General features: G+C 41.1%; 1 protein-coding gene and 1 pseudogene across 1 annotated transcript; both read left to right on the top strand.

The window, feature by feature from the left end:
- The first annotated feature begins 272 nt into the window (after nt 1-272).
- Nucleotides 273-25,615, top strand: LOC127210229 (zinc finger protein 120-like). Its single transcript, XM_051169914.1, has 3 exons — nt 273-331; nt 25,193-25,319; nt 25,516-25,615. Exons 1-3 carry the CDS (start codon nt 329-331, stop codon nt 25,578-25,580), a joined length of 195 nt encoding a protein of 64 aa, XP_051025871.1. The 5' UTR covers nt 273-328; the 3' UTR covers nt 25,581-25,615.
- On the top strand, nt 9,258-10,013 carry LOC127210228 (solute carrier family 25 member 33-like; annotated as a pseudogene).
- Nucleotides 25,616-26,245: the final 630 nt, after the last annotated feature.

Here is a 26,245-nt window from a genome sequence, read left to right as displayed (position 1 = left end):
AGGCGGGGGCTCTTCCGGTCTCTAGGCTCAGGTCTGAAGCTGAGGGAGGCGGGGCTTTTCCGGTCTCTAGGCTCAGGTCTGAAGCTGAGGCGGGGCCTCTTCCGGTCTCTAGGCTCCGGTCTGAAGCTGAGGGAGGCGGGCTCTTCCGGTCTCTAGGCTCAGGTCTGAAGGAGGGAGGCGGGGCCTCTTCCGGTCTCTAGGCTCCGGTCTGAAGCTGAGGGAGGCAGCCTCTTTCGGTCTCTGGGCTCAGTTCCGAAGCTGAGTCACTGCTAGTCATATCTCTGCAGGGAGCTGTGAGGGGTCCACAGCCCATCCTGGAAGCCTGGATATGGTGAGCAAGGGGCCGCTGTCTGGGGAGGAGTGGGCGGCTGAGCCTCTGGAGCCCGTGCTGTGGGCCTTACCTGGCGCTGGGTCGGAAGCAGTGGCTAACATGGCGTCCTGTGAGGTCTTTTGTGGTCCCTGCAAGTACCTGGGCCCACGTGGTGGCCTCGGCGTAACTTAGCTCTGTGCTTTGTGCCTGTGCAGAGCATCGGGAACAGGGCCTGTGTGTAGAAACACCTTGTAGTCAGCATCACAGTGCTTTCTGTGCATCAGAAGATGCCAGGGTACCAAACTCAGGGCGTTGTAGTTTCTCTAGTGTCATTAGACTTTCTGCACTAACTATTTAACCTCTAGGAGTGCGATCCATTTGGAGTTAATTTCGTGGAAGTAGTAAATGGAATCTCATGTGTTCCGTAGCACTCCAGTACTAAGCTGGGATGTAGAAGATTAGAATTGACGACAGAAACGACTTACCAATGCTTATGGGATAGCAAGTCACATAAAGTGGAATTCATGTAAGGGAGGGCGGCTTCTACCACACCTCAAAATACATAGTATGTTAACCAGGGTTGGTAGAGATTAGGTCCTAAAAAAAGGCTCACTCACTAGGATTATCTACACATTTGGCTCCAAATAGTAACAAAAGAGACAAATGCTTTACAACCCATCACTAGTCCAATCCCCACAATAAAGAGCAGGGTTCTAACAAGCTGCTCACTGGAGCATTACAGGGTTACAACCAACACTAAGGCCTGGTGTGCCATGAAAGTCCAGTTTTCCTTTGAGAATAGCATAGTTGTGCCATATGGTCAAGAAGATCCAGATGACAATTATTTGGAAAGGAAAACACTGTTGTGTTAAATGCTGTCCTGGTCCAGCTAGCCTTTCCCTGAGTCCATCATGAATGGAGAAGAACATAGCTCCTTCTGAAACCCAGGAAGATGCTTGGTAGATCCAGTAACAGCCTGCGGCCCAGGCCTTGGGAGCTTTCACTAAGGCCCTGAGGTGTAAAGAAATAGAGAGCTCCTTCTGAAAAACCAGGAATATGCTTGGGAGAGTTTGTCATGGTCTGATGCCAGGGGCATTGGAGTGGAGGGGTGTGCTTCTGTTGCTGAGACCCTCAGCTCTTACCACAATATTGGGCCGTGATTATCAATCAATCCAAAGGCCATTTTGGGATAGGTCAGTAATACTCTTAAGATCCCCTGTTTTACCTTTATGCAGCATGTGTAATTACCTTCCTTCTGTGTTTATTACATTGTATAATTGTTTCTGCTGTCTTCACAGAAGTGCCTCATTTCCTTCCATTTTTGCCTGGAAGTAGTATACCAGATGCTATTCTTCTTAATCAGCTTGCTTGACATGAGACCTGTCTTGTGCAAAACCTCCCCACACCAGCTTTTATCTTTTCTAACTTCTACTTTTCCAGTCTTTCTCACTCTGTGGCACATTCCCCTCTGGAACCTGTCACTGAGTAATAATCTGCTGCTTCAGGACACTCGGGTACTTAAGAAATAGTTTTTTTTTGTTTCTTTAAATGTCTTATTCATATATTTATTATTTAAGTTAGAATATATTGTGTTAATGATTCTAGTTTATTTATACAGGTGCCCATGTTTCCCTATTATTGTTAAAATTACAAGTATTATCTGTATTACCTGTGGGCCAGGCCAGCACACAGACACTTGTTATATTTTAAAATAGCCTTAGTTAACCTGGGGCAGGGCAGATATCAATCCTTTAAACTACCTCCCATAATGGGGCAGACATGGGATCCCTGCCTCAATCCCATGCCATCTGCTTCTAATAATTTCTGTCAAGCTACCTTCCATCCATAATCCCAAATACTTGGTAGTGTTCTTCATCTGGATTCTCCATCCACTCTGGCCATGTGCTTCTCCTCCAGCTAACTCATGGTGGCCTTCCTCTCTTCACTTCAGGTCTCTCTCCTCCTGGCAGTCCTTTCTTCTTCCCAGAATTCCTTCCTCTCTAAGCCCCACCTATCTCCTGCCCTGCCCAGGTGGGATGGCTTTTTATTAAGCAAAAGGTGGGTCAGACAGCAAGCGATAATTAGCATCAAAATACATCATAGTATCCCTTAACATCTCCCCTTTTCTGTCTAAATAAAAAAGGCCATTTTTCATATACAGTAAGTACAATTATGAAAAAATTATAAAAATCAATAGGTAAGACTTACACACATAATTTCTAATCAAAATGTATTTGGCACCCTTGTAGAAAATATCTATTGTGGTAAATTTAAAGTTTTGAACTTAAGTCAACATCTGTTAAAGCTCAAATCCATCAACCTAAAAGTATCTATATAGACTTAAAAGTATCTTTTTAATTTTTAAACAACTAAGCTTAATTTTAAAATCAATTCTCTGGTCTTTAACCTCATCAGAGACTTGAGAAGGAATAAATTTAATTACCTGAGTAAAAGGGAACAGCAGGTTAGCAGCTTCCAAAATTAAAAAATGACAGAGACAGTTTACTGCCTGAACAGACATCCAAAACTCTGTGACGTTGGAGCATCACCTTCAGCCTTCTGGCCCAGTATATCTGACAGACATATTTGTGAAGCAGGAACCATTGAGGACTTGCTTACCCTGTCTTGGCAGAGTCTGACCATCGACTCTGCCTGCATCCAAACTTGTCCATTTTAGACAGAATTGTGTCTTTGGGAGAAACGAGGACATATTTGTCCAGTGGCTGTTTTGCCACACTCAAAGCCATCTCCACAAGGAGGTTCTTCAATGTTCATCATCTTCTTTATGTTAGGCTGGGTACTGCCAGGAGTTAACCTGTCTTATTGTCAAAGAATCCTTAAAATGATAAAGAATATTTTAAAAGGACATATTCTGTAGGTCTCTGAGGTTTTTGAAGACGTTATCTAACTATTTTACCACATATATCTATAGAATTATGTTAAACCCAGCACGTATATTCCTATACTTGACATGACCATGAATTGGTCAACAGTTGACTTGTATTACTTAATTGACCTAAATAGCCTACAACAACAACAATGTATGAATTGAGTTGTATATGTACAATACCTCATATTAGAGTAGAAATATAATGTGTGGGAACAATAACAAATTTGAATTTTATTTCAATGTATCAAAATTAAACCTGCTTTGTGTCAGTATACAAAATTCTATATCAGTGAATCAAAACTAACCCTATTTGTAAGTAACAGTTAAAGCCTCAAGTTGAGGAGTAGATTCAATAATTTACTTTTTTTCCCTATCATCCCTACATATCTTTATACCCCTCTTTCTTTAAAACCCCTATCTCTATATCTTTTAATGAAATAATATCTGTAGTCCAAGAAAGTAACCAAAAACCTACCCAATCCCCCTTAAGGGAAATGGTGTGTCTTTCTCTTAAAGTTTTTTCAAGCTGATTTGGGGCAGAGAATACCTGTAGTGGGCCCAAATAAAAAAATGGTTAAACAAACTGGGAGCAGTATTTGTGGCCCAGTTTTTAAATGTTGAGAAATTCTAGGCTTAATATTAGTCCTGAGTGGGACAGTCTGAAATGCTGGGCCAATTTCGATCAGGAGTCTGTTTTGAAGCTGTCCTGTTTTGATGAGGAACAGCAACCAAAGCACTTTGGGCTGGAACATGAAGGACGCAGGATGTCAGCATCTCAGCATGCTGGAGGAATGAATCCTGTCAGTTCTGATCCAGCATTAATGTCCAATTTTTTATTCTGAAAGCATACAAGTTCTCACAAGCATTATACAGTCTTAATATATGTGTGTACTTGGTGTGTAGGATGCACACGTCTCAGCAGTCTCAGAGCTATTCCCATGTACTGGGACTAGCCATATAAGTTAACTGCTTGTTCTGTAGTTTGAATTCATATAAACATAGACTTTAAGTTAGCAGTCTCTTTTTTATTCAGGTCTGTTTCATTTTGACCTCTTTTAAAGACAGAATGTAACATTACCATTAACAATGAACATACAATTGTCATATTAAAATCAAAACAAGGTTGTATAGTTCTAAGTCTTTTCTAGGCTCTGTGGCGCTTGATGTATAAGCGAGGCCATGACCTGTTTACCGAGAAAATTTTTTTCTTTTTAGAAGCAAGCCAGTTGCCCTGAGCAGAAAAAAAAGGCATTAAGTTTTAAATAAACATCAGATAGATTCCCATTTTATCTTAGGGTTTATGTATATAGTAGGTATCTTGTACCTATGTTGGCAGCTTGTATGTTTGTTTCTCTTTTTAACCTTTCCTTGGTCCTTATCTTGACGCAAAACATATTTCTTAGGCTGTAGGTATCTTGTACCTGGCTTTTTACGTTTTTGGGAGGTGGTTTTGCCTCACCCCTTCTCTACGAGGGAGCCCTGTACCTTCATGCCTGTCTCCCTGTTTAACCTATGTCTTTACCTTGACCAACAAAACATAAATAAAGTATTTTATTTTTAATTTAATTTTTAAATTTAAAGTATTTTTATTACCTTTTTCATAAACATAAATGTCAGATTGATGCATATCTATCCTTTAGATCAGTAAGTATATATAATCCATTGTTAAGGAAAAGGAACAGACCAAAAAAATGTCACTTTAAATCCTAAGCAGTCTCTTGTAAACATCTCATCTTATCAGTATGGGGTCAAGCCTGTGGAGGCCAGGTTGGAACTCAGGAGTTCCTCTTGGCTTTTGTCTCTATTGTGTTGAGATTAAGGACTGGTGCCACTACCGCCCTCTTTAACTATTTCATCTCAATTTAGTCAAAATTTGTAGAAATTTTAATAAAAAAATCAAACAAGGAAACCAGAAAAGTCTAAGCCTTGGGTCATTTGTGCCAATTTAGGCTTCAGTTAGTGAAATCCTGTCCACCATTCCTTGGAATTTAGTTATTGTTATCTCTCTTTGGTGGACCTTTTCTAGAAAGGTCCTTTCCTGACAAACATCTTGCAGCTAAGGAGCTTAGAATTCCAACTGCTCCCAACTTTACGGAGAAGAATTCAGTCCCTTCTCCCTTTCTAGTTGTTCGTAAGTTAGTCTCACATTTCTCCACTCTCTGCCTATCTCCCTGAACTTCTTTAGAGAGGTTAAGAAGTGTGACTATGACTAAGCACATTGTAAACAAATCCATAAACACCAAAGCAAAGCCAAAAAAGATCCAGGAGCCTCCTGCCATGGCACCTTGGAAAGGGACCATAGTAGTTTATTATTTTTCTAGGCATTTAACTCCATTTCTCAGGCTAGTCTGCCTCTCCAGCTGGCCACGTGTATGTAGCCATCTTTGCTCTGGCCCATGGACGCTCTCTGGGAGCTATGACAAAGTGTGGATACCTGCCCCATGTTGGGCGCCACTTATTGTTTTTAAAATTACAAGTATTATCTGTATTACCTGTAGGCCCGGCCAACAATCAATAAAGACACAGACACTTGTTATATTTTAAAATAGCCTTAGTTAACCTGGGGCAGGGCAGATAATAATCCTCTAAACTACCTCCCATAGTGGGCCAGGCATGGGATCCCTGCCTCAATCCCATGCCATCTGCTTCTAATGATTTCTATCAAGCTACCTCCCATCCATAATCCCAAATACTTGCTAATGTTCTTCATCTGGATTCTCCATCCAAGCCACGGGCCATGTGCTTCTCCTTCAGCTAACCCATAGCAGCCTTCCTCTCTTTACTTCAGGTCTCTCTCCTCCTGGCAGTCCTTTCTTCTTCCCAGAATTCCTTCCTCTTTAAGCCCCACCTATCTCCTGCCCTGCCCAGGTGGGATGGCTTTTTATTAAGCAAAAGGTGGGTCAGACAACAAGCAGTAATTAGCATCAGAATATATCAGATTATCCCCCAACACTCTATAATGTCTACTACGTAGTCCCAATTTCTCTCTCTGATTTGACATTCTGCTTCTATGAAATAATAAATGACTTCATGTTTATTTTCTTTTTCTTTTTTTCTTTTTTTTTTTTTTTGAAACAGGGTCTCTTTGTGTTAGCCTTGGGTGTCCTGGACTCGCCTTGTAGACCAAGCTGGCTTCAAACTCACAGCGATCTGCCTGCCTCTGTCTCCCAAGTGCTGGGATTAAAGGCATGCGCTACCATGCTCTGCAGTATGACTCCATGTTTTAAGTTCCATTTCTAAATGTCCTCTATCAATTATTAATTTGTATCTGCTTTTATGTACTGATGTTGAAGTGTGTCATTTATTGGAGTACTCTGTTCTTTTTAATTAATTTACATACAGTTTCCCCTTCCTCCTCTCCTCTTAGTCATTACCTGTTACCTACCTGCCATCCCTTCCTCCTCTCTTACTCTTCAGGAAAGAGGATGCCCTTAAGGATGTCAACCAGCCTTGACATATCAAGCTGCAGTAAGACAAGGCACATCTTCTCATATTGAGGCTAAACAAGGCAGTCCAGTTAGGGGAAAGGGATCCATAGGCAGGTATCAGAGACAGAGGTAGCCCCTGCTCCAGCTGTTAGTTGTCCCACTTAAGACAATGCTACACGACTGTGAGAGATGTGCAGACAGCAACCTAAGTACTGTACAACCCCTGAATGGGCCCAGGCTGGTTGATTCTGTCGGTTTTCTTGTGGTTTCTTAACCCTCCTGGCTCCTACAGTTCCTCCCCTGGTTCTTCCACAGAATTCCTCAAGCTCCACCCAATGTTTGGCTGCTGGTCTATTCCATCTGTTTCCATCAGTTGCTGGGTTGAGCTAGGCGCCTGTCTCTGTACATTCTGTAGGCAGGGCAAATTGTGAGTTGAAGTTTTTAAGGGCGGATTGGTGTTCCAGTCCCTTTGGACTTCTTGTGTGCTTACAGGAAATGGCCAGTTCAGGATCTGTAGTCCCCATTGCTAGGAGTCTTAGGAAGGTCACCCTCATAGATTCCCGGGAGTTTCCATTGTCCTAGATTTCTAACTTGTGCTAGACCTACCTCCCACACCCCCAACTAATTCCACTTCTCTTTCCAGCCATCCTCTCCATACTTGTTCACCTTCTCGGTCTTCCTTCCATGGAGATGCCTCCACCTATCCACCCCCAATGTCTATTTTATTTTCAAGGAGATCCTAGCCTCCTCCTTTGAGCCCTGCTTGTTACTTAGCTTCTTTGGGTATGTGGATTGTAACATGGATATCCTATACATTGTGGCTAAAATCCACTTATAAGTGAGTATGTACCATGCTTGTTTTTCTGGATGTGGGTTACTTCACTCAGGATGATGTATTCTAGTTCCATTTATTTGCCTAGAAATCATGATGTTATTGTTTTTAATAGCTGACTAATATTCCATTCTGTAAATGTACCACATTTAGTTGAGGGACATTTGGTTGTTCCCATGCTCTGGCTATTACAAATAGTGTATCAAGTGTCCTTGGGTTGTGGCTGAGCGTGTTTGGGTATATGCACAGGAGTGGTATAGCTGGTTCTTGAAATAGAACCATTCCCAATTTTCTGAGAAACCACCAAATTGATTTCCAAAGCAGTTGTTCAAGTTTGTCCTCCCACCAGCATGTGAGAGTGTCCCCTTGTTTTGGAAATATCTTTGCTGGATAAAGCTGTGATCTGCCTAAGTGGCTAGACTTATAGTGTCCTATCCCTATTTAAATTGTTCACTGTGTAACCTGGGCTCTGACCCAACATATGTAGAGCGCAATATCTGTTCTAGATGGCTCCTCATTGAACATTAACTGGAGTTGGATATGTGCTATTATTTTTTGTTTGATTGGGGTTTTTTTGTTGTTGTTGAGACGGGTTCTCTGTGTAGCTTGGCTTGTTTTGTAAGCCAGGCTGGACTTGAACTCATATCAGTCTGCCTGCCTTTGCCTCCAGAGTGCTGGGATTAAAGGTGTACGCCACCATGCCAGGCTCACATGCTATTCTTTAAGAAATTTTTCATTAATTTCTTAAGTTCATAGAGTTTTTCTTCCCAGAAAGCCATATTAATTGTTGAACAGCTGAACCTCCAGCCTTATAGACAAATGCTTCTGAGGCTCTCTCTCTCTTATGTTGCTTCAGGTGCCCTTAATTTTAGTCTGTACCTGTGCAGGGCTATTAGCTTTCTGTCCTCTTGATTAAAATTACATCCTTCACTTAAAATGTTTTATAATAACAGGTTTTATAATTAATTATTTGAGTTACTTAATCAACTGCCTAATGCAGTAACAGGAAGAGAATTTGTGTGTGGAGCATGGCCTTTGCTTTCAAACCAGTATAGGAGAAATAGTCTATTGTGTGCACGGCAGGGCACCAGGGAAGGCAATAGCTAGATCTGAGACTGCAGTGTAAGGAGTCAGCTGCAGGGTCACCATTATGAAGAAGGACCTGAGTTAAGCAGGGTGAGTCATTTTCTAATTTCCAAACGTATTAATTAATGGCATGTGAATGAAGACAGAGCAGACTGGTGGGTGAGCAGTTTGGGGAAGTTAGCTTGAGCCAGTGAATATCAGTTTCCAATTAGGGAACTCTGCTGTGCAGATATATACAATCCTGGTTGACACAGTTAAGTCGTCTCAGATGTTTCAGCCACAGGCCACTCTCGGCTGCAGCAGCGTGTGACAGGTTCCAGATCTCAGCAGCTATCATTTGCCTAGGGGCAAGGCCTGGTGGTGTCTTACTGAAAGCTTTCCATCTCCTACGGGAAGATCTACTCTTTTCTAATTCAATATACCTAAGGGCTTTCAATTATCTTTACATTTTTAAAAAGTCAATTATTAGTATCTCTTTTAAAATTTCATTAAAAAAATCACTTTTCTAATCCTTTTGTGTCTACATTCCAGTGTTCCCTGGTCATTACTAATTTTCCCCCATTTTTCTCAAGTACTATTGATTTATTTCATTATGTCAATGACTCCTATAGCCCACATTTCCTTCACACTGTATAATTGGAAATTGCTTTGAACACCTAATCCTGCCTCTACTGCCCAGTGCTAGGAAGACAGTCCTGTAGCTCCTTCCAGATGAGACCAACGTCTGTGACACCTGGACTCTTACAGGTGCTGAAGTCAATCCTGGAAAAGGAGGGACCAAAGTCACTCTTTAGAGGCTTGGGTCCACATTTGGTTGGAGTTGCACCCTCAAGGGCTGTGTACTTTGCATGGTACTCCAAAGCCAAAGAACAGGCTAATGGCATTTTCGTGTCTAATAGCAGTGCTGTGCACATTTTCTCAGCCGGCTCTGCAGCTTTTGTCACAAATACCTTAATGCATCCTATTTGGATGGTTAAATGAGGATGCAGCTAGAATGAAAGGTGAGAGGCAGCAAGCAGATGAGTGTTCGCCATGTGTACCAGACAGAAGGCATCCGTGGCTTCTATAGAGGGCTGACTGCTCATATGCTGGGATCTCAGAGACAATCATCTGCTTTGACATTTATGAGAGTTTAAAGAAGTGTTTGAAAGAAGCTCCGATAGTCTCCTCCACAGATGGAAGTGAGAAAAGTTCCTCCAGCTTTTTTGAACTCATGGCAGCTGCTGCTGTTTCTAAGGGATGTGCCTCCTGCATTGCTTACCCACATGAGGTCATCAGGACAGGGCTCCGGGAGGAAGGCAGCAAGCACAAGTCGTTTATGCAGACAGCAGGCCTGGTGTTCCGAGAGGAAGGCTACCTGGCTTTCTACCAAGGACTGTTTGCTCAGCTCATCCGGCAGATCCCCAATGCTGCCATTGTTCTGTCCACCTGGAGTTCATCATGCACCTGCTGGGAGAGCGTGCTTAGTAACAAGCCACACTGTTATGTTCTAGAAGAATAAAACTGAAAACCCTAGAAATTTTCTTTTCCGTTCATGTTTAGTGTTCGAAACTGAAAACAGCAAAGGCCATAGAATACCTGGCTCATGCCACCTGTTGGACTTTTCCTTTTGGATTCATGTTTCTGGAAGGTTTAAATTCATTAACATTAATAGTTAATTATAACTTCTTTTTAACTTAAGAGGATTGAGGACTGAGCAGCAAGTAAATTAAGTCATGCTATGTAATTAAAACAAAAACCAAAAAACAAAGTGAAACTGTTAACTAAGTATGTGCAGGGATAAGCAGACCTCTATATGAACTTACCCAGACTCCCTGAGTAAACTCCCCATGCTTCCTATTTGAGAAAAGGCGTTGCTTTGGGAAGGACTCCGTGCTTTTTCTTACCTGTTTGGAGTAAGAAACCTGTCTCTGTTGCTCTGTCTTGCCTGATGAGATGGTAGTCAAGCAGACTCCATCTGCGGTTAACTAGGACTCACACAGCTGCGCCCACCTCGGAGGGATTTTTCTTAACTAAAGCTTTTGAAGGGGGAAGATCATTCCTGAATGTGGATCTTTTGAGCTGATATGATCCACCTTTAATCTGGGCCACATCTTTTGGTGGCAGCGTACTATATTAAAGGACATGGAAGAAAGAATCTGTCTGTCTTTGTCTGTCTGTTTGTCTCTCTCTCTCTCTCTGTCTTCCCCCTCCCTTCTTGTCCTGTCTCTGGGTAGTAAATTCATTTCTGTTCTGGCTTAGAGGCCACTTCTTTGGCAACTGTTCTAACACTGAAGAGCAGCACAGACATCGAGCCTCTGAATTGAACTCTGGACTGAACTACCAACTTTTAGTTGTTAGAGTCCTTGTTAGACCAGCTGGACCACGGCCTGTGAGCCATTCTAGTAAACCCCTTTGCTCCGTACACAGGGAAGTATTTTATCCGTTCTGTTCATCCAGAGAATCTTGACTAAGACAGCTCCCTTCTCCACCTAACAGTCAGAAAGAATGCTGGATGACTATAGAGTTCACTAAAGGCATCCATCCTTCAGCCACTTCTTTTTAAGTGTTCAACTTACCATGAAGACTATACTTTTCTTTATTATTAATTTGTCAAGAGACTGAGTTGAATTTCAGGTAGAAAACTCCTATACGAATGGAGCCACCCTTCATCTTCTGGTGAGAGAAAGATCTATGACTGTGTTTGTCATCTGATTCCTGATTTTCTCTCAGGGTTGTCTGAATTACTCCGCTTACCAAGTTAAATGTACATGAAGTTCCCTGACCTTAGGATGAAACCTCAGAACAAACATTTTGTTTCCTAAAATCTATGCTTTAGTTTTGTTTGTTTGTTTGTTTGTTTGTTGTTTTTCAAGACAGGGTCTCTCTGTTAGCCTTGGCTGTCCAGGACTCACTTTGTAGACCAGGCTGGCCTTGAACTCACAGAGATCCACCTGATTCTGCCTCTGCCTCTGGAATGCTGGGATTAATGGCATGCACCACCAAGCCCAGCAGTCTATCCTTAATTGTTAATATTGTAGCACCCTTCCACCTTTGTATCTTCATCTCAGTATTTAATGGATTAATTAAGGGTCTTGAGGCCAAGTGTCTTGGATCAGGCTAAGTCTCCAACAGATACTCTCTTGCCTATCCCATAATGTTAAATTTGATTGGATGATCCTATCACTTTTAAAAGCCCACCTCACCTTGTGGTTTTCACCCTTTATATATGGAATCCATTATCCCTTCAGGGGTGAGATTCTGATCCCAAGCTGACCGTCTCCTTTTGCCACAGAAAATAAAGCCTACATTTTTTAATCTTCAGTATCTTATGTGAATTTACTTGGCTTCCTCCAGGAACCCAACACATACTAAATGAAGGAAGGAAGAAGGGTGAGTTATTGGAGGCCAGGGCCAATGCTACTGAAATGTAAATCCCTGTAGATCCATGAGAAGTTTGTGCCTGGGCATGAAAACAGCCCAAGGAAACTATTGTGTTTCTTCAGCACATTCTAATTCTAGGGAGGTAGTCTTGTCTCTCAGCACAGGCTACCCAGTCACAGGGACCCCCAGTCAGAAATGGGGCAGCTCTTCTAGTGTCCAGGCTTAGTTCTTTTTTAAAAAATTTTTATTAATTTATTCATATTACATCTCAGTGGTTATCCCATCCCTTGTATCCTCCCATTCCTCCCTCCCTCCCATTTTCCCCTTACTCCCTTCCCTATGACTGTTCCTGAGGGGGACCTCCTCCCCCTGTATATGCTCATAGGATATCAAGTCTCTTCTTGGTAGCCTGCTATCCTTCCTCTGAGTGCCACCAGGTCTCCCCATCCAGGGGTCGTGGTCAAATATGAGGCACCAGAGTACATGTGAAAGTCATACCCCACTCTCCACTCAACTGTGGAGAATGTCCTGTCCATTGGCTAGATCTGGGTAGGAGTTTGACGTTTACAGCCTGTATTGTCCTTGGCTAGTGCCATAGTTTGAGCGGGACCCCTGGGCCCACAGGCTCAGTTCTGCAGCTGATGAATTGCTAGTCAGAACACCACAGGTATCTGTGTGGTGCCCACAGGCCAGCCTGGAAGCCTTGAAATAGTGAGTCAGGGATGACTGTCTGGGATGGAGTGGGCAGATGAGCCACTGGAGCCCATGTTATGGGCCCTACCTGGTGGGAAGTAGTGGCAAGTTGTGATATTCTGTGATGTCTTTTGATGTCCTTGCAACTACCTGGACCCACGTCGTGGCCTTTGAATGACTGCTCTCTGTGCCTTACTGTGTGAAGAGCATTGGGAACAGAACAGGAGCTGTGTATAAAAACACCCTTATAGTCAACATCATAGTGCTTTGGTGCATTAGAAAATGGCAGGACACCAAACTCAGAGAGTCTTGTTTCCTCTAGTGTCTCTGGAATTTCTGCACTCGTGTATTTATACCTTAGGAGTGAGATCCATTTGGAGTTAATTTCCTGCAAGTGGTAATTGGAATCTCATATGTTAGGTAGCACTCCATAAAGTAGAATTTAGCTGAGAGCAGGCTGCCTCTACAACTCTCCAAAATACATAGTTTGTTAACCAGGGTTGTTAGAGATTAGGTGCTAGAAAACATGCTCATTCACTAGGATTATCTAGACATTTGGCTCCAAATTAAAACAAAGGAGACAACTTGGACAAGTCCATTCCTCATATTAAGGAACAGGAGTCTAACAAGCTGCTCGATGGAGCATTACAGCATCACAGCCAACACTAAGGCCTGGTGTGCCATCACTACCCAGTTTTCTTCTTGAGAAAAGCATAGTTGTGTCATATGGTCACGGAGACCCCAGATGACAACTATTTGGAAAGGAAAACACTGTTGTCTTGAGGCTTAGCCTGATCAAGCAAGACTTTCCCATGTGTGGAGAAGCAGCATAGCTCCTCTAAACCCCAGGAAGATGCTTGGCAGATCCAGTAAAAGCCTGGGGCCTAGGCCTCGGCAGCTTTCACTAGAGCCTGAGGTACAGATAAAGAGATAGCTCCTTCCCTGAAACCATGAATATGCTAGGGAGAATTGGTCACGTTCTGCTGCCAGGGCCTTTTGGGAGGGGTTGCTTCTGTTCCTGAGATCCCCAATTCTTCCCACCACATGGGGCTGTGGTTATCAATCCCAAGACCACTGTGGGCTAGGTCACTAATGTTGTTAAGATCCCATTACCCTTATGCAGCATGTTTGATTACCTTCTTTCTGTGCTTATTGCATTGTAGGATTGTTTCTGCTGTCTTCATAGAAGTACCCCGTTTCCTTCCATTTTTGCCTGGAAGTAGTAGATCAGGTGTTATTCTTTTTAATCAGCTTGCTTGGCATGAGACCTGTCTCGTGCAAGATCTCCCCACACCAGCTTTCATCTTTTCTTCCTTCTATTTTTTCCTGTCTTTCTCATCCCATGACACCTATGGAACCTGTTAGTGAATAAAGATCTGCTGCATCAGGACACTTGTGTACTCAAGAAATAGTCCTGGGGATATCTTTTTTATTTGTTTAACTAAAGATTTTATTCATATATTTAGTATTTAAGTTAGAATATATTGTGTAATTAATCTAGTTTATTTTATACATTGCCCATGTTTTCCTATAACATCTATTATATAGTGCCAATTTCTACCCCTGATTTGACACTCTGCTTCCATAATATAGTAAATGACTCTATGTTTTAATTCCTGATTTTAGATGTTCTCTCTCCATTTTTAAATAGTCTGTGCTTTTTAAAAATTTGTGTCCGTCCATTATAAAAATATTTTAATTAATTTACTTAGATGACATCTCAATTATTATCCTATCGCTTGTATCTTCCCGTTCCTTCCTCCCTCCTGCTTTCACCCTATTCCCCTCCCCTAGGTCTATGACCAAGGGGGCCCTCCTCCCCCACTATATGGTCATAGGCTATTAAGTCTCATCTTGGTGGCCTGCTTATTCTTTATTTGAGTGCCACCAGGCCTCCCCACCAAAGGGAAGTGGTCAAGTATGGGGCACTAGAGTTCAAGTCAAAGTCAGTCCCTACTCTCCACATAACTGCGGAGAATGTCCTGTCCATTGGGTGGATCAGAGTAGGGGTTCAGTGTTTACTACTTGTATTGTCCTTGGTTAGTGCAGTAGTTTGAGCAGACCCCCCTGGGTGCTGATCCACCCATCATGTTTTTTTTGTAGGTTTCTAGGACCCTCTGGATCCTTCTATTTCCTCATTCTCCTATATTTCTCTTACCTAGAATCCCAGTAGGATGTCCTCACATCTATCCCATTCTCCTGGTAAGTGAAGACTTTCATGGGACATGCCTTTTGAGCTAGTGCCCATTTATAAGTGAGTATATACGATGTGAGTCTTTCTGCTTCTGGGTTAACCCACTCAGTATGATCGTTTCTAGTTTCATCCATTTGTCCACAGATTTCAAGATTTCCTTATTTTGAATAGCTGAGTAGTATTCCATAGTGTAAATGTACCCTAGTTTCTTTATCCATTCTTCTACTGAGGGACATTTAGGCTGTTTTCAGGTTCTGGCTATTATGAATAAGGCTGCTATGAACATGGTTGAGCGTATGTCCTTGGTGTGTGGTGGAGCATCTACTTGGTATATTCCAAGGAGTGGAATGCTGGGTCTTGAGGAAGCCCTATTCCCAGTTTTCTGAGAAAGTGCCAGATAGATTTCCAAAGCGGTTGTACTAATTTGCATTTCCACCATCAATGAAGGAGTGGTCCACTTTCTCCACATCCTCGCCAGCATGTGGTGTCACTTGAATTTTTTGATCTTAGCCATTCTGATGGGTGTAAGATGGAATCTCAGAGTCGTTGCTGCAGGACTTTCCAGTGGTGAAGCCAAAAAATGCCTCCAGCAGATATTGTGTATGAAATGGCACGTGCATACAAGGGACCTTACGTCTTCACAGATGAACATGAAGTGCTTTTGGAGACTGAAAGAACTTTAACTAAAATAAAGATTTTCAGGCTAGGGCCCTATCTGACCAGAGGGTAAAAGGGTGAGCTAGGAAGGCTGTGCTGTCCTAGTCATGGGATCCTTGTTCATCCAGTAGGGGATGTGCTACTGTCCTGTGGCCCAGTGGGTGGCTGTAGTTTAGCAGAGATTCTGGGAAGGCCTAACAACCATATTCACTAGCAGAAGGAAGCTGTGAGGGAGACCAACAGCCATACCGTGGTGAATGTGAGGCCACTGTACTCAGGTCAGGGGTAGCAGGCAGTTGAGCTACAGATACTGGAATGGAATGTGAAACAGACTGTTGTTCCCTCTGTTTGGTGACCTGGGCAATGGCTCTTGGCCGCTAAACTTCTGATTGTGGATTCCTTAGGGAGAGTGAGGCTTTGCAGCCAAGGGTGTGGGACACTGTTGAGCTCGTAACATCACTATCCAGTGTGCACACCCACATTGCTTTTGATGTGTGGGGGAAAACTGAAGGTCTGGTTTCTAGATGGTCTGACCATTGCTTTCTGCTTTTATGTTTTTTTTTTTTTTTTACAAGTTTTACAAAGAGGTTAGAAACTGTTAGAAAAGAGGTGATGGCTCATCCTTCAGCAACACATGACTGGAATCCGAGGGCTGGAGGCGTGGCTGAGTGGTTAAGAGGACTTGATCGTCTTTTAGAGGACCAGAGTTCAGTTCCTAGGACCTATATCATGTGGCTCTCAACTGCCTGTATCTCCACCTGCAGGGGACATGCTGATCTATTCTTACCTCTCTGTGTGTACATGGGGACACACACACACACACACACACACACACACACACACACACACACACACACACACACACACCCACCCACCCACCCAAAGAGACATGAACATATACAAGGCTGGCCAAGGCAACCCAATTGGGCAAAAATGGTTCCATGAACAGTCAAAAGAGTCAGAGGCACCCCTACCTACCTCCACTCTTAGGACTTCCACAAAAAATCCAAGCCAAACAACCGCAGCATGTACACAGAGGGCCTAGTGCAGACCCATGCCGGTTCCATGATTGTTGTTTCAGTCCCACCGCCCCACCCACTTCCCTCTTCTCCCCCTACCCTTCTGCTCAGAGACAGGGAAACCGCCTTACCAGCCTGCCCTGACACACCATGTTTCATCAGGCTAGTGCCGCCTCTTCCACTGAGGACAGACATCATGACCTTGCTAGGGGAGGGGAATCCAGAGGCAAGAAACAGTCCATGTTAGAGACACCCCAGCTGTAATTGGTAGGGGACCCACAGAAAGGCCAAGCGGCCCACCAGCTTCATACGATTCATCACTCAGGATGAAAAAATTTGTAGTTCCTTGCATTTTCCTGTGAATTTCTTTATCCTATTTTTTTTGTAAGAGCTGAGCAATACAGCATCATTTAACCATCCCAGATTTTCTTCATCCACTCTTCTATTGAGTCATCTTGTCTGTTCCCAGTTTCTGCCTGATATGAAAGGTTTTATGAATATAGTCGTGCAAATGTCCTTGTGGTAAGATGGAGCGTCTTTTGGGTCTTTGCCCAGGAATGGTAAAGCTGGGTCTTGAGGTCTTGATTCCCAAGTATCTGAGGAACCACCATATTAATTTTCATAGTGGCTGTAAAGTGTGCTCTCAGAAGAAAAATGAACATGTGATCTCGTTCTTCCACGTCTTTGCCAGTATAAGTTGTCACTTATTGTGTTGCTCTTAGCCATTCTGACAGATGTAAGATGGAATTTCAATATAGCATTGATTTGTGTTTCTTTGAAGGCAAAGGATATTGAACATTTTAAAAATATTTTTTTTTCGAGACAGGGTTTCTCTGTGTAGCCTTGGCTGTCTTGGACTCGCTTTGTAGACCAGGCTGGCCTCAAACTCACAGCGATCTGCCTGCCTCTGCCTCCTGAGTGCTGGGATTAAAGGCGTGCGCCACCATTAAAAATATTTTTTTAAAAATAAAAATAAAAATATTTCTTGGACATTGATGCCTAATTTACTAAGTTCCTTTTGTATTTTGTATATTAGGCCTCTGTTGGACGTGGATTTCATAAAAATCTTTTCCCATTGTGTAGGCTGCCATTTTGTCTATTGCTGGTGTTCTTTCCATTTCAGTATCCTGAGATCTCATTCATTTGTTGATCTTAATGCCTGCATGATTGGTATTGTGTTCTGGAAGCTTTCTCCTGTGTAATGTGTTCACAGGTGCTTCCTATTTTCGCTTCTGTCATTTTCAGTGCATCTGGTTTTATGTTGAGCTCTGTGATCCACTTGGAATTGAGTTTTCTGCAGGATGATAAATAATTCTCTGTTTCTTTTCTTCTCAATCCATATATCAGTTAGTTGAAGATCATTAGTGTGGTGGTCTTCAGTTTGATTCCATTGATTGGTATGTCTCTTTTTATGAGATGTTTTGACTATATTTCTCTTGTACAGCTTGAAATCAGGGATGGTGATACCTCCAAAAGTTCTGTTACTGTTCAGGATTGTTTTTTGTTATTCCATACAAAATTGAATATTGTCCTTTCAAGGTCTGAAAAGAATTGTGTTGAGATTTTCATGTGAATTGTATTGAATCTGTAGATTGCTTTTAGCAGGATTGCAATTTTGACTGTGTAAATTCTATCCATGCAGCAACATGGGAGATCATTTCATCTTTTGATGTCTTCTTCCGTTTCATTCACTAAAGAATCTAAAGAAAATTCTCTACATTATAGTCATTCAAGTCTTTCACTTGTTTGATTAGGGTTACCCCAAAATATTTTATATTAATTGTGGCTATTATGAACTGTATTTTAAAAATATTTTCCAGCTGGGCGTGGTGGCGCACGCCTTTAATCCCAGCACTCGGGAGGCAGAGGCAGGCGGATCGCTGTGAGTTCGAGGCCAGCCTGGTCTACAAAGTGAGTCCAGGATGGCCAAGGCTACACAGAGAAACCCTGTCTCGAAAAAAAAAATATTTTCCTCAGCCCATTTGTCATTTGTATATAGGAGAGCTACTGCTATTTTGTTTTGTTTTGATGTAATTCTGTATCTAGTCATTTTGCAGAAGATATTTATCAACTCTCGGAGTTCTCTGGAACAACTTTTGGGATCTCTCATATATACTAAGATATATCACCTGTAATTCATGGTACTTTGACCACTTACTTTCCAATTTATATCCCCATCATTTATTTCTGTTGTCATACTGCCGTGGCTGGAACGTCACATATTTTATTAAATAGATATGGACAGACAGGACAAGTTTTGCTGCTGTGAAAGTATAACTTTCCTGTATTTTCATAGGCATAGTTAACCTCCTTGGTGTGGAGTTCTTCTGACATTTTCTGTAGGACTGGATTTGTAGATAAATACTGTTGAAATTTGACCTTATTTTTAAATCTTATATTCTCCATCTCTCATGATTGAAACTTTTCCTGGGTATAGTAATCTTTTCTTAAAAATCTTTTCTGTACCATTAAGCTGCTATCCTTTCTGTGTTCCTATTGTTCTTAGGTTTAGACTTTTCATGGTGTCCCAGATATTCTGTATGTTTAGTGATGAGAACTTTTTCAGATCATTTTCTTTGATCAATATACCTATTTGTTCCATAGATTCTTCCACACATGAAATTCTCTTCTGTCTCTTTTAGCTCTTGGTGATGCTTGCATCTCCTCTTTTTTACTTGTCTAGATTGCTATTTCCATAATTCCCACAGTTTGTGTGTTCATTATTGTTTCTGGTCCTTAACACATTTATTTGTTTCATTGGCTTTCTTTAAGAGATTCACTCCATTTTCTTTGTCTTTTTCTTGATGTCTTTAAGTGATTGATTCAATTCTCTGAGGTCTCTATGATTTTCATAAAGGTGGTTTTAAGGTACGTTTCTTCTGTACTGGTAAATTCAGGGCTTGCTGTAACAGGATAGCTGTTGACATACTGCCCTGGTTCTTTCCTGTTGTATTCCTATACTGGTGTTTTGGCATCTGCATTTCAGGTGATTATTCATTTAAGTCTTGATTTCTGGGCTTGTCTCTTTTGAGTTAGTGCTTTCTTGCTTGGCTTCCTATTTTTTTCTGGTCTTCTGAACTGTGGTATATGCTTGAACAGAGTGTCTCTGCCCAAGTTCCTCAGTAGTTATGCAGGTCTTTGTAGCCTCTGATCCAGCAGGTAGTCTCCAGCTGAGTTGGAGGTTGGACTTATGTCCTGTAGTTAAGCCCTGATTGGCCACTCAACTTGAGGGCTAGGATGTGTTGATGAGGAGGGGAGGGGTGCTGGGTCTAGGATGACTGGCCTATTTGGTCTTTTGTTCTGGTTAGGCATGAGTGTCTTCCTGAAGGACAGAGAGTCAGAGAGGTCTGTAACCTCTTGGCCAACCTCTATTTAATTTCCATACAAATATATTTCCATACACATAGAATCACCTGAAGTAGGGTGATATTGGTCAAGATTCTATTTTTCCATTCTGACTTTTTTTTTAAAGACTTTTGGTTAAAACTTGGCTATTTGTCCTTTTCTCTACATCACTTTATTCTTTCACAATAATGTACACAGTCTTTATTGTTGTAACTCTGTAGTAACTATAGAAATCATATTCTGTCAATGTGTACTATTGTTTAATAATCCTATTGAGCATTCAGTTTTCAGTTTTAATGTTGCTTTGAAATCAGCTTTCCTGTAATAAATTATTGGCAGTTTTCTTTGGCTTGCAATACATTTTTGTGGTAAGTTGACCATACCCAACATTTTAATAATGATGGTCATTTATTCACCTCTATAATTATTTAGGCTTGTTATTGTTGCTAATTTATAAAAGACACTTAGCTTATTAGATAAAAATTATTATGGGGGTTGTGCAAGTTACTCAGCACTTATCATTCTTGGGGGTACTGAGTTCTAATCTCAACACTACAATCAGGAATCTCCTAATTACCTGCAACTCTAGATGAAAGCGAACTGGCACCATTTTCCTTGTGTGTCATGTGTATATACATAGAATGCATATATTCATATGTATATGTATACAAATTATGTATATGCATAAGTATACATACATATACACAACCATACATATGAAAGTGTGGATAAACCTGTTTTGATAGTGCTTGTGACTTATAAAGCAATTGGAGCAAAACAAGTTGCTTTAGTTGTACAATACAAATCATTCGCTATTTCTTTAAAAACCTGATATGTTTCCTTTATCATAAGAAAAATAGATACTTTTAGTAGTCACGGTATTTTCTACACTGTTTTCCCTGTGCACTCCATTCCTGGTCCAGCACACTGATCCCTGCAGGACCTTGGTAGCCACTTGAGGAAGACAAGTGAGATCTCTCTGTGCCAGCACCCTTCTTGAACAAGGATACAAGGAAAACACAGCAGCTGTGAGCTACACCTAGTCCCCTGCAAGTTCTTTCTGCTGGGCCACACACCTACGTGCATTCCTAGAGCTCAGATTTCCCCAGGGACCACCATATCACCAAAGATAACCAGATTCTACACGATGTCACAGTCAAGAGATTGTTTTGAGTTTCATAAGAGACTTTGGACATTTGAACAACATGGGCTGGTGTAGACCATAAGGATCTTTGAAGTTAATCTTGGGGTGACCTGAAGCCTATAGTGACTTGGGTTAATACTAGTAGATTGATTGAAAAACTTCCCAGATAGAAGTATGTATTTGAACACTTGTCTCTCATTCGTTACTTCCTTTTGGGGTGCTAATGGAGTCTTGAGTAGGCAAAGATTTCTGGAGGAAGTTAGGCATTGGGGATAGGATTTGAGTGTCTATAGCCTCAGCCCATGTCCAATTAGTTCATGGTGTATATATTTTTTTGTGATTTTAATGACAAGCCAGCATCCATTTTGTGTTCCCATGCCCTCACCTCCATTATAGACTATTGCTAAATAATATAAGGTAGATTGGAAGCATTTGCTTTTTACTCTAAAGCCATTGGCAGCCTTAATTTTTTTATTTTTTATTTTTGTTTTGTTTTGTTTCTGAAGACAAGTTTTCTCCATGTAATTTGGCTGTCTTGAAATTAGCTCTGGAGACTCAGTTGGCCTTAACATGTTTGGTTTCGCCTCTAAAGTGTTGGGATTAAAGGTGTAAGATGACATGCCTGGCTTTTTATTTTTATATTTTTGGAAGATGGGCCTGGAATGTGGGTTTTTGTAGGTGACAAGCATTTGCTGTCGTGCTGAGCTTCACCTACACCTTGAATGTTGAACTTTGGCAGAGGGTGTCATTCTGTTTCCTAGGTTGATGTCTGTTCATGACTTTAGTACTGTCTGAGCCTCCTACGTCATTGGATTGAAGCGGCAGGACATTCTTCTTTCATATGTTTTGATTTATTAAAAATGAATATAATTTCCTTGTTTTTAGAAGCTCAGTAGTATTCCATTTTGAAAATGTACCACAGTTCTTTTTATCCATTCTTTAGTTGAGGGGCATATAGGTTGTTTCCAGAATCTGTCCCTCAACAGAAGAATGGATAAAGAAACAGTGGGACATTTACACACTGGAATACTACTCAGGTCTTAAAAATAAAGAATTACACTCATTTTTCATCAATATACAAAATTCTATACCAGTGAATTAAAAATAACCTTATTTGTGAGTAGCAATTAAGACCTTGCATTGAGGAGTAGATGCAATAATCTACCTTTTGTTCTCTCCTCCCTCTATATTCCTATATCCCCCATTCTTTCTTTTCAGCTATGTCCTTACCTATGAAAAAAGATAAAGGAGAAGAGAGACATTCCTGAGTCCAAGCCAGTTTTCTCTCTGTATAAGACCTATAATAACTTATAACCAACTCCCGATGAAAATAATCATCTGTAGACCAAGAGAGCAAACAGAACCCCACCCAGCTTCCTTAGAGGAAATGGGTTGTCATTCTCTTAAGGTTTCTTTAGGCTGATTTAGGGCAACCCCCAAAATTGGGGAAAATGGCTAAGAAGGCCAGGGATAGCATTTGTGGTCCATTTTCTAAATGTTGAGAATTCCAGGCTTAATAGGAGACCTGTGTGGGGCAGTCTGAAATGCTGGGCCATCGGGATCAGAAGTTGTCTACAAGCTGTCCCAGAAGCTGTTCTGTTCTGATGGGTAACAGCAACTGAGGCACCTGAGGCTGGAACATGGAGGATGCAGGGTGTCAGCATTCAGCTTGCTGAGAGGAAAGAATCCTGTGAGGTCTGATCTAGTGTCAGTGTCCAGTTTTTTGTTTTTTGTTTTGTTCTAAAAACATAATTTCTCACAAGCATTTTACAGTTGTAATATTAAAATTGTATGAGGTGTGTGGGATGCACAAAACAATTAAAGTGGATTCTCATCCAGCATCTGACAAGACAGCGTAAGCAAGTCCTCAGTAGTTCCTGCCTCGTAAAGATGTCTGTCAGATATATTGGGCTAGAAGGCTGAAGATAATGCTCCAACATTATAGAGTGTTTGGGGACTTTTCAGGCAGTAAACTGTCTCAGTCATTTTTTTCATTTTGGAAGCTGCTAACCTGCACTTCCATTTCACTCAGGTATTTAAGTTTTATTCCTTCTCAAGTCTCTGATGGAGTTGAAGACCAGATAGTTTAGTCTTACAATTAAGCTTAGTTGGTTAGGAGTTAATATGTTTTTAGATCAAGTTAGATGTTTTAAGTTAATAGAGATGAGATATGATAGATATTGATTTTCATTCAGAAATTAAGACCCAACAAGATAGGAAAAATGTTTACTTCAAGTTTGCCAAATACAAATAGCCAAACCACTATGAATGTAACATTTATATAGTTCCTGATTGTCTCATGGTTCTTCCTGCTGAATGTAGTTTATTATTTTCATGTACAATAATGCATGTTAAAAAGAAACATAATAAAAAATGAAAAATGAAAAAAAACCAAAGGAGGATGAAATTTGCAGCAAGTAGATGGAACTAGAAATGATTATCCTGAGTGAGGAAACCTAGACCCTGAAAAACACCATGGTATATACTCACTTATAAGCAGATATTAGCCACATTGCATAGGGTAACCACACTACAATACCTAGACATAAAGAAGCTAAATAACAAGGAGAGAATATTTCATGCTAATTCAGAGGGGCAAATAGACTATACACCAGAAGCCATTGAAGAAACGGAAGAGGACAGGAGCCTACCATAGAGGTCCTCTGAAAGACTCCACCCAGTGGGAGATCCAAGCAGATTCTGAGACTCAGAGCCAGGGTGGAGCACAGGGTGTTTTATGGAAGAGTAGGGACATAAAAGGACCTGGAAGGGACAGGAGCTCCACAAGGAGACCAATGGACCCAACAAATCCAGGTGGAGGAGGGGGTGCTTCAGAGACTGATGCACCAACCAAGGTCATGTATAGTTGAGGAGCTAGACCCTCTGCTCAGTTCCCCTGTGGGTCCCATAATATGGAGAGTAGGAGCTATTTCTGACAAGGACTTTGGTGCCTACTTTTTGTTCACTTCCCCCTGGCAGGGTGCCTTCACTAAGGCACAGAGGAAGAGGATACAGGCTGTCCAGGTGAGACTTGATAGGCTGAGGTCAGATGAAAGGGGAGGAGGTCTTCCCCTTTCTGAAGACATGGGGAGAGTGGGAGGGGGCAAAGCGGAGGAAGAGAGGTTTGGAACAGGAAGTGAAAAAGAATGAGGCTACAAATATTAAGTGAACAAAGTAAAAATGAAAAACATAATAACCATATGAATCAATATAGCAGTTACCCCCACCCACTATTACATAAATAAATGTCACAGAAACCCTTAAAAATAATTATGAGTCTTTTGAATGTAAGCATGCATGTTCCGTGTCTGGTGCTTAGAACAGTCAGAAGACAGCCTCAAAACTTCTGAACACAGACTAATTGATAGTTGTGTGCCCCCATTTAAGTACTGGCAATTGAACTCATCTTCTCTAGAATACCAGAAAATATTCTTAATTTTTGGCCCATGTCTTCTGTCCTATCCTGTCCTGTTATATTTTTAATGACATACATATATATTGCTTACATTTTCATCTGTCCATCACAGCTGTTTGAATATGCATTCCCTTTTGTAAGACTTTATTAATCTTATAGGATAAACTGTGACAATTCACATTTCTGGGGAACAATGAAGAACTGGAGAAAATACATGTTTTTTTCCTAAAGAATTGCAGTGAGACCTTCAGTGTTTTTGTCTATTTTTTTTGTTTGTTTGTTTCTTTGGTTGGTTGATTGTTTGGGTGTTCTTGATGGGTGGTGAGTGATCACAAGGTTTTAACATATACCTCAGGTTGTCCTTGTAAATGCATTCCATAGGCCAGGCTGGCCTCCAACTCAATGAAATCCATCTGCCTCTGTCTCCAGAGTGCTGGGGTTGAATGCATGCACCAATAAACCCTGCATGCCTTTGTTTTTGTTTGCTTTGTTTTGATTTTTTTCAGTTAGTATTGGCCATATAATTTCTCTGATGTCTTCTCATTATGGTTGGCTTTGTTTTGTTTGTTTTTTCCTTTTCAGTATCTATATATCTATTAATAGGCATTTTTATTTCAAGGCTATATCCTCGAAATGACATGGCTGAACCTCCTCTTCAGTTTTGTCCTAAAATGACTTCATGATTACATAGAACTTGGGTGGCATGAATGAGTTTGGAAAGCACGTGAATTATATAAATTTACTGTCAATAAAGTATACATTGATAGTGTTGTCTGTTTTAAGCTCTCTGTTGTACACGTCTATTGGGTATTTTAGGATGTGGTGACCTATGACGATGTTCACATAAGCTTCACTCCGGAGGAATGGGCTTTGTTGACTCCTTCCCAGAAGAGTCTCTACAAAGAAGTGATGCTGGAGACCTACAGGAACCTTACTGCTGTAGGTAAGACTGAATTTCTTTCACTTTTTAAATTATGGGGGAAAGTTTTTCTTGGTTTTTGATGCTCTTCTGTAATTTTGATTGTGAAAGAAGCAGAATGTGGTAGAGATATAAGGCATAATTCTAAGGTTCACTGAGGATAATAACTTAAATTTTGAGTACTTGTCAATAATATTTATTTCCTGATAATATATTTTAGGTTATAAATGGGAAGACCACAATATTGAAGAACATTTTCAAAATTCTCAAATACATGGAAGGTGAGTTTCATGTGCCAGCTGCTACAGATGTACCTTTGAAGCCATTTGAATGTATCCTGGAAGTTTCAGGAAAAGCAACAGTGTAAATAAGCAGAGCTTTAAGTACACTGGTTATTAGTAAATTATACAGTACAATGTACCTCAGTGTCAAGTAGCTTATCCATGTTTACAAGGTGTTTCCTTAAGAGACAAGACAAGGAAGCAATGCTTTGACAGCTATCACCATTTTAATCTTCATCACTTGAAACTTATTCTGTAGAACTGCCAATTCTTTTGTTTGTTTGTTTTTTTGAGACAGGGTTTCTCTATGTAGCCTTGGCTGTCCTGGACTCACTTTGTAGACCAGGCTGGCCTCGAACTCACAGAGGTCCACCTGCCTCTGCTTCTCAAGTACTGGGATTAAAGGTGTGTGCCATCATGCCCGTCAAATTGCCAATTCTTTTAGTTTTATGCCCCAGGTATTGCAATAGACATAAATATAGATTAGATAATAAATATATGTACAAAACTTTCCAATAGACAAATCGTGTGTAGCAAGTCCTATGTTACTCGTATACTTGGAGTGACTTAGTAAAGTTTAGTGAGCAGTTTATGAGAGTCAAGAATATTACTGTGGAGAAACCTTAATCTTTCTATTATATATCTATCATGAGCATAAATATAAACTGT

Source organism: Acomys russatus, chromosome 27 (assembly GCF_903995435.1).
Source record: "Acomys russatus chromosome 27, mAcoRus1.1, whole genome shotgun sequence".
In the NCBI taxonomy this organism is placed as follows: Eukaryota; Metazoa; Chordata; class Mammalia; order Rodentia; family Muridae; genus Acomys; species Acomys russatus.
This window is presented reverse-complemented; position numbering and strand designations above follow the sequence as displayed.

Bases quoted from the DNA above. Each gene is read 5' to 3' on its own strand.
- LOC127210229 (XM_051169914.1), top strand. The intron at 25,320-25,515 runs GTAAGACTGAAT...AATATATTTTAG, and splicing joins CAGGAACCTTACTGCTGTAG to GTTATAAATGGGAAGACCAC.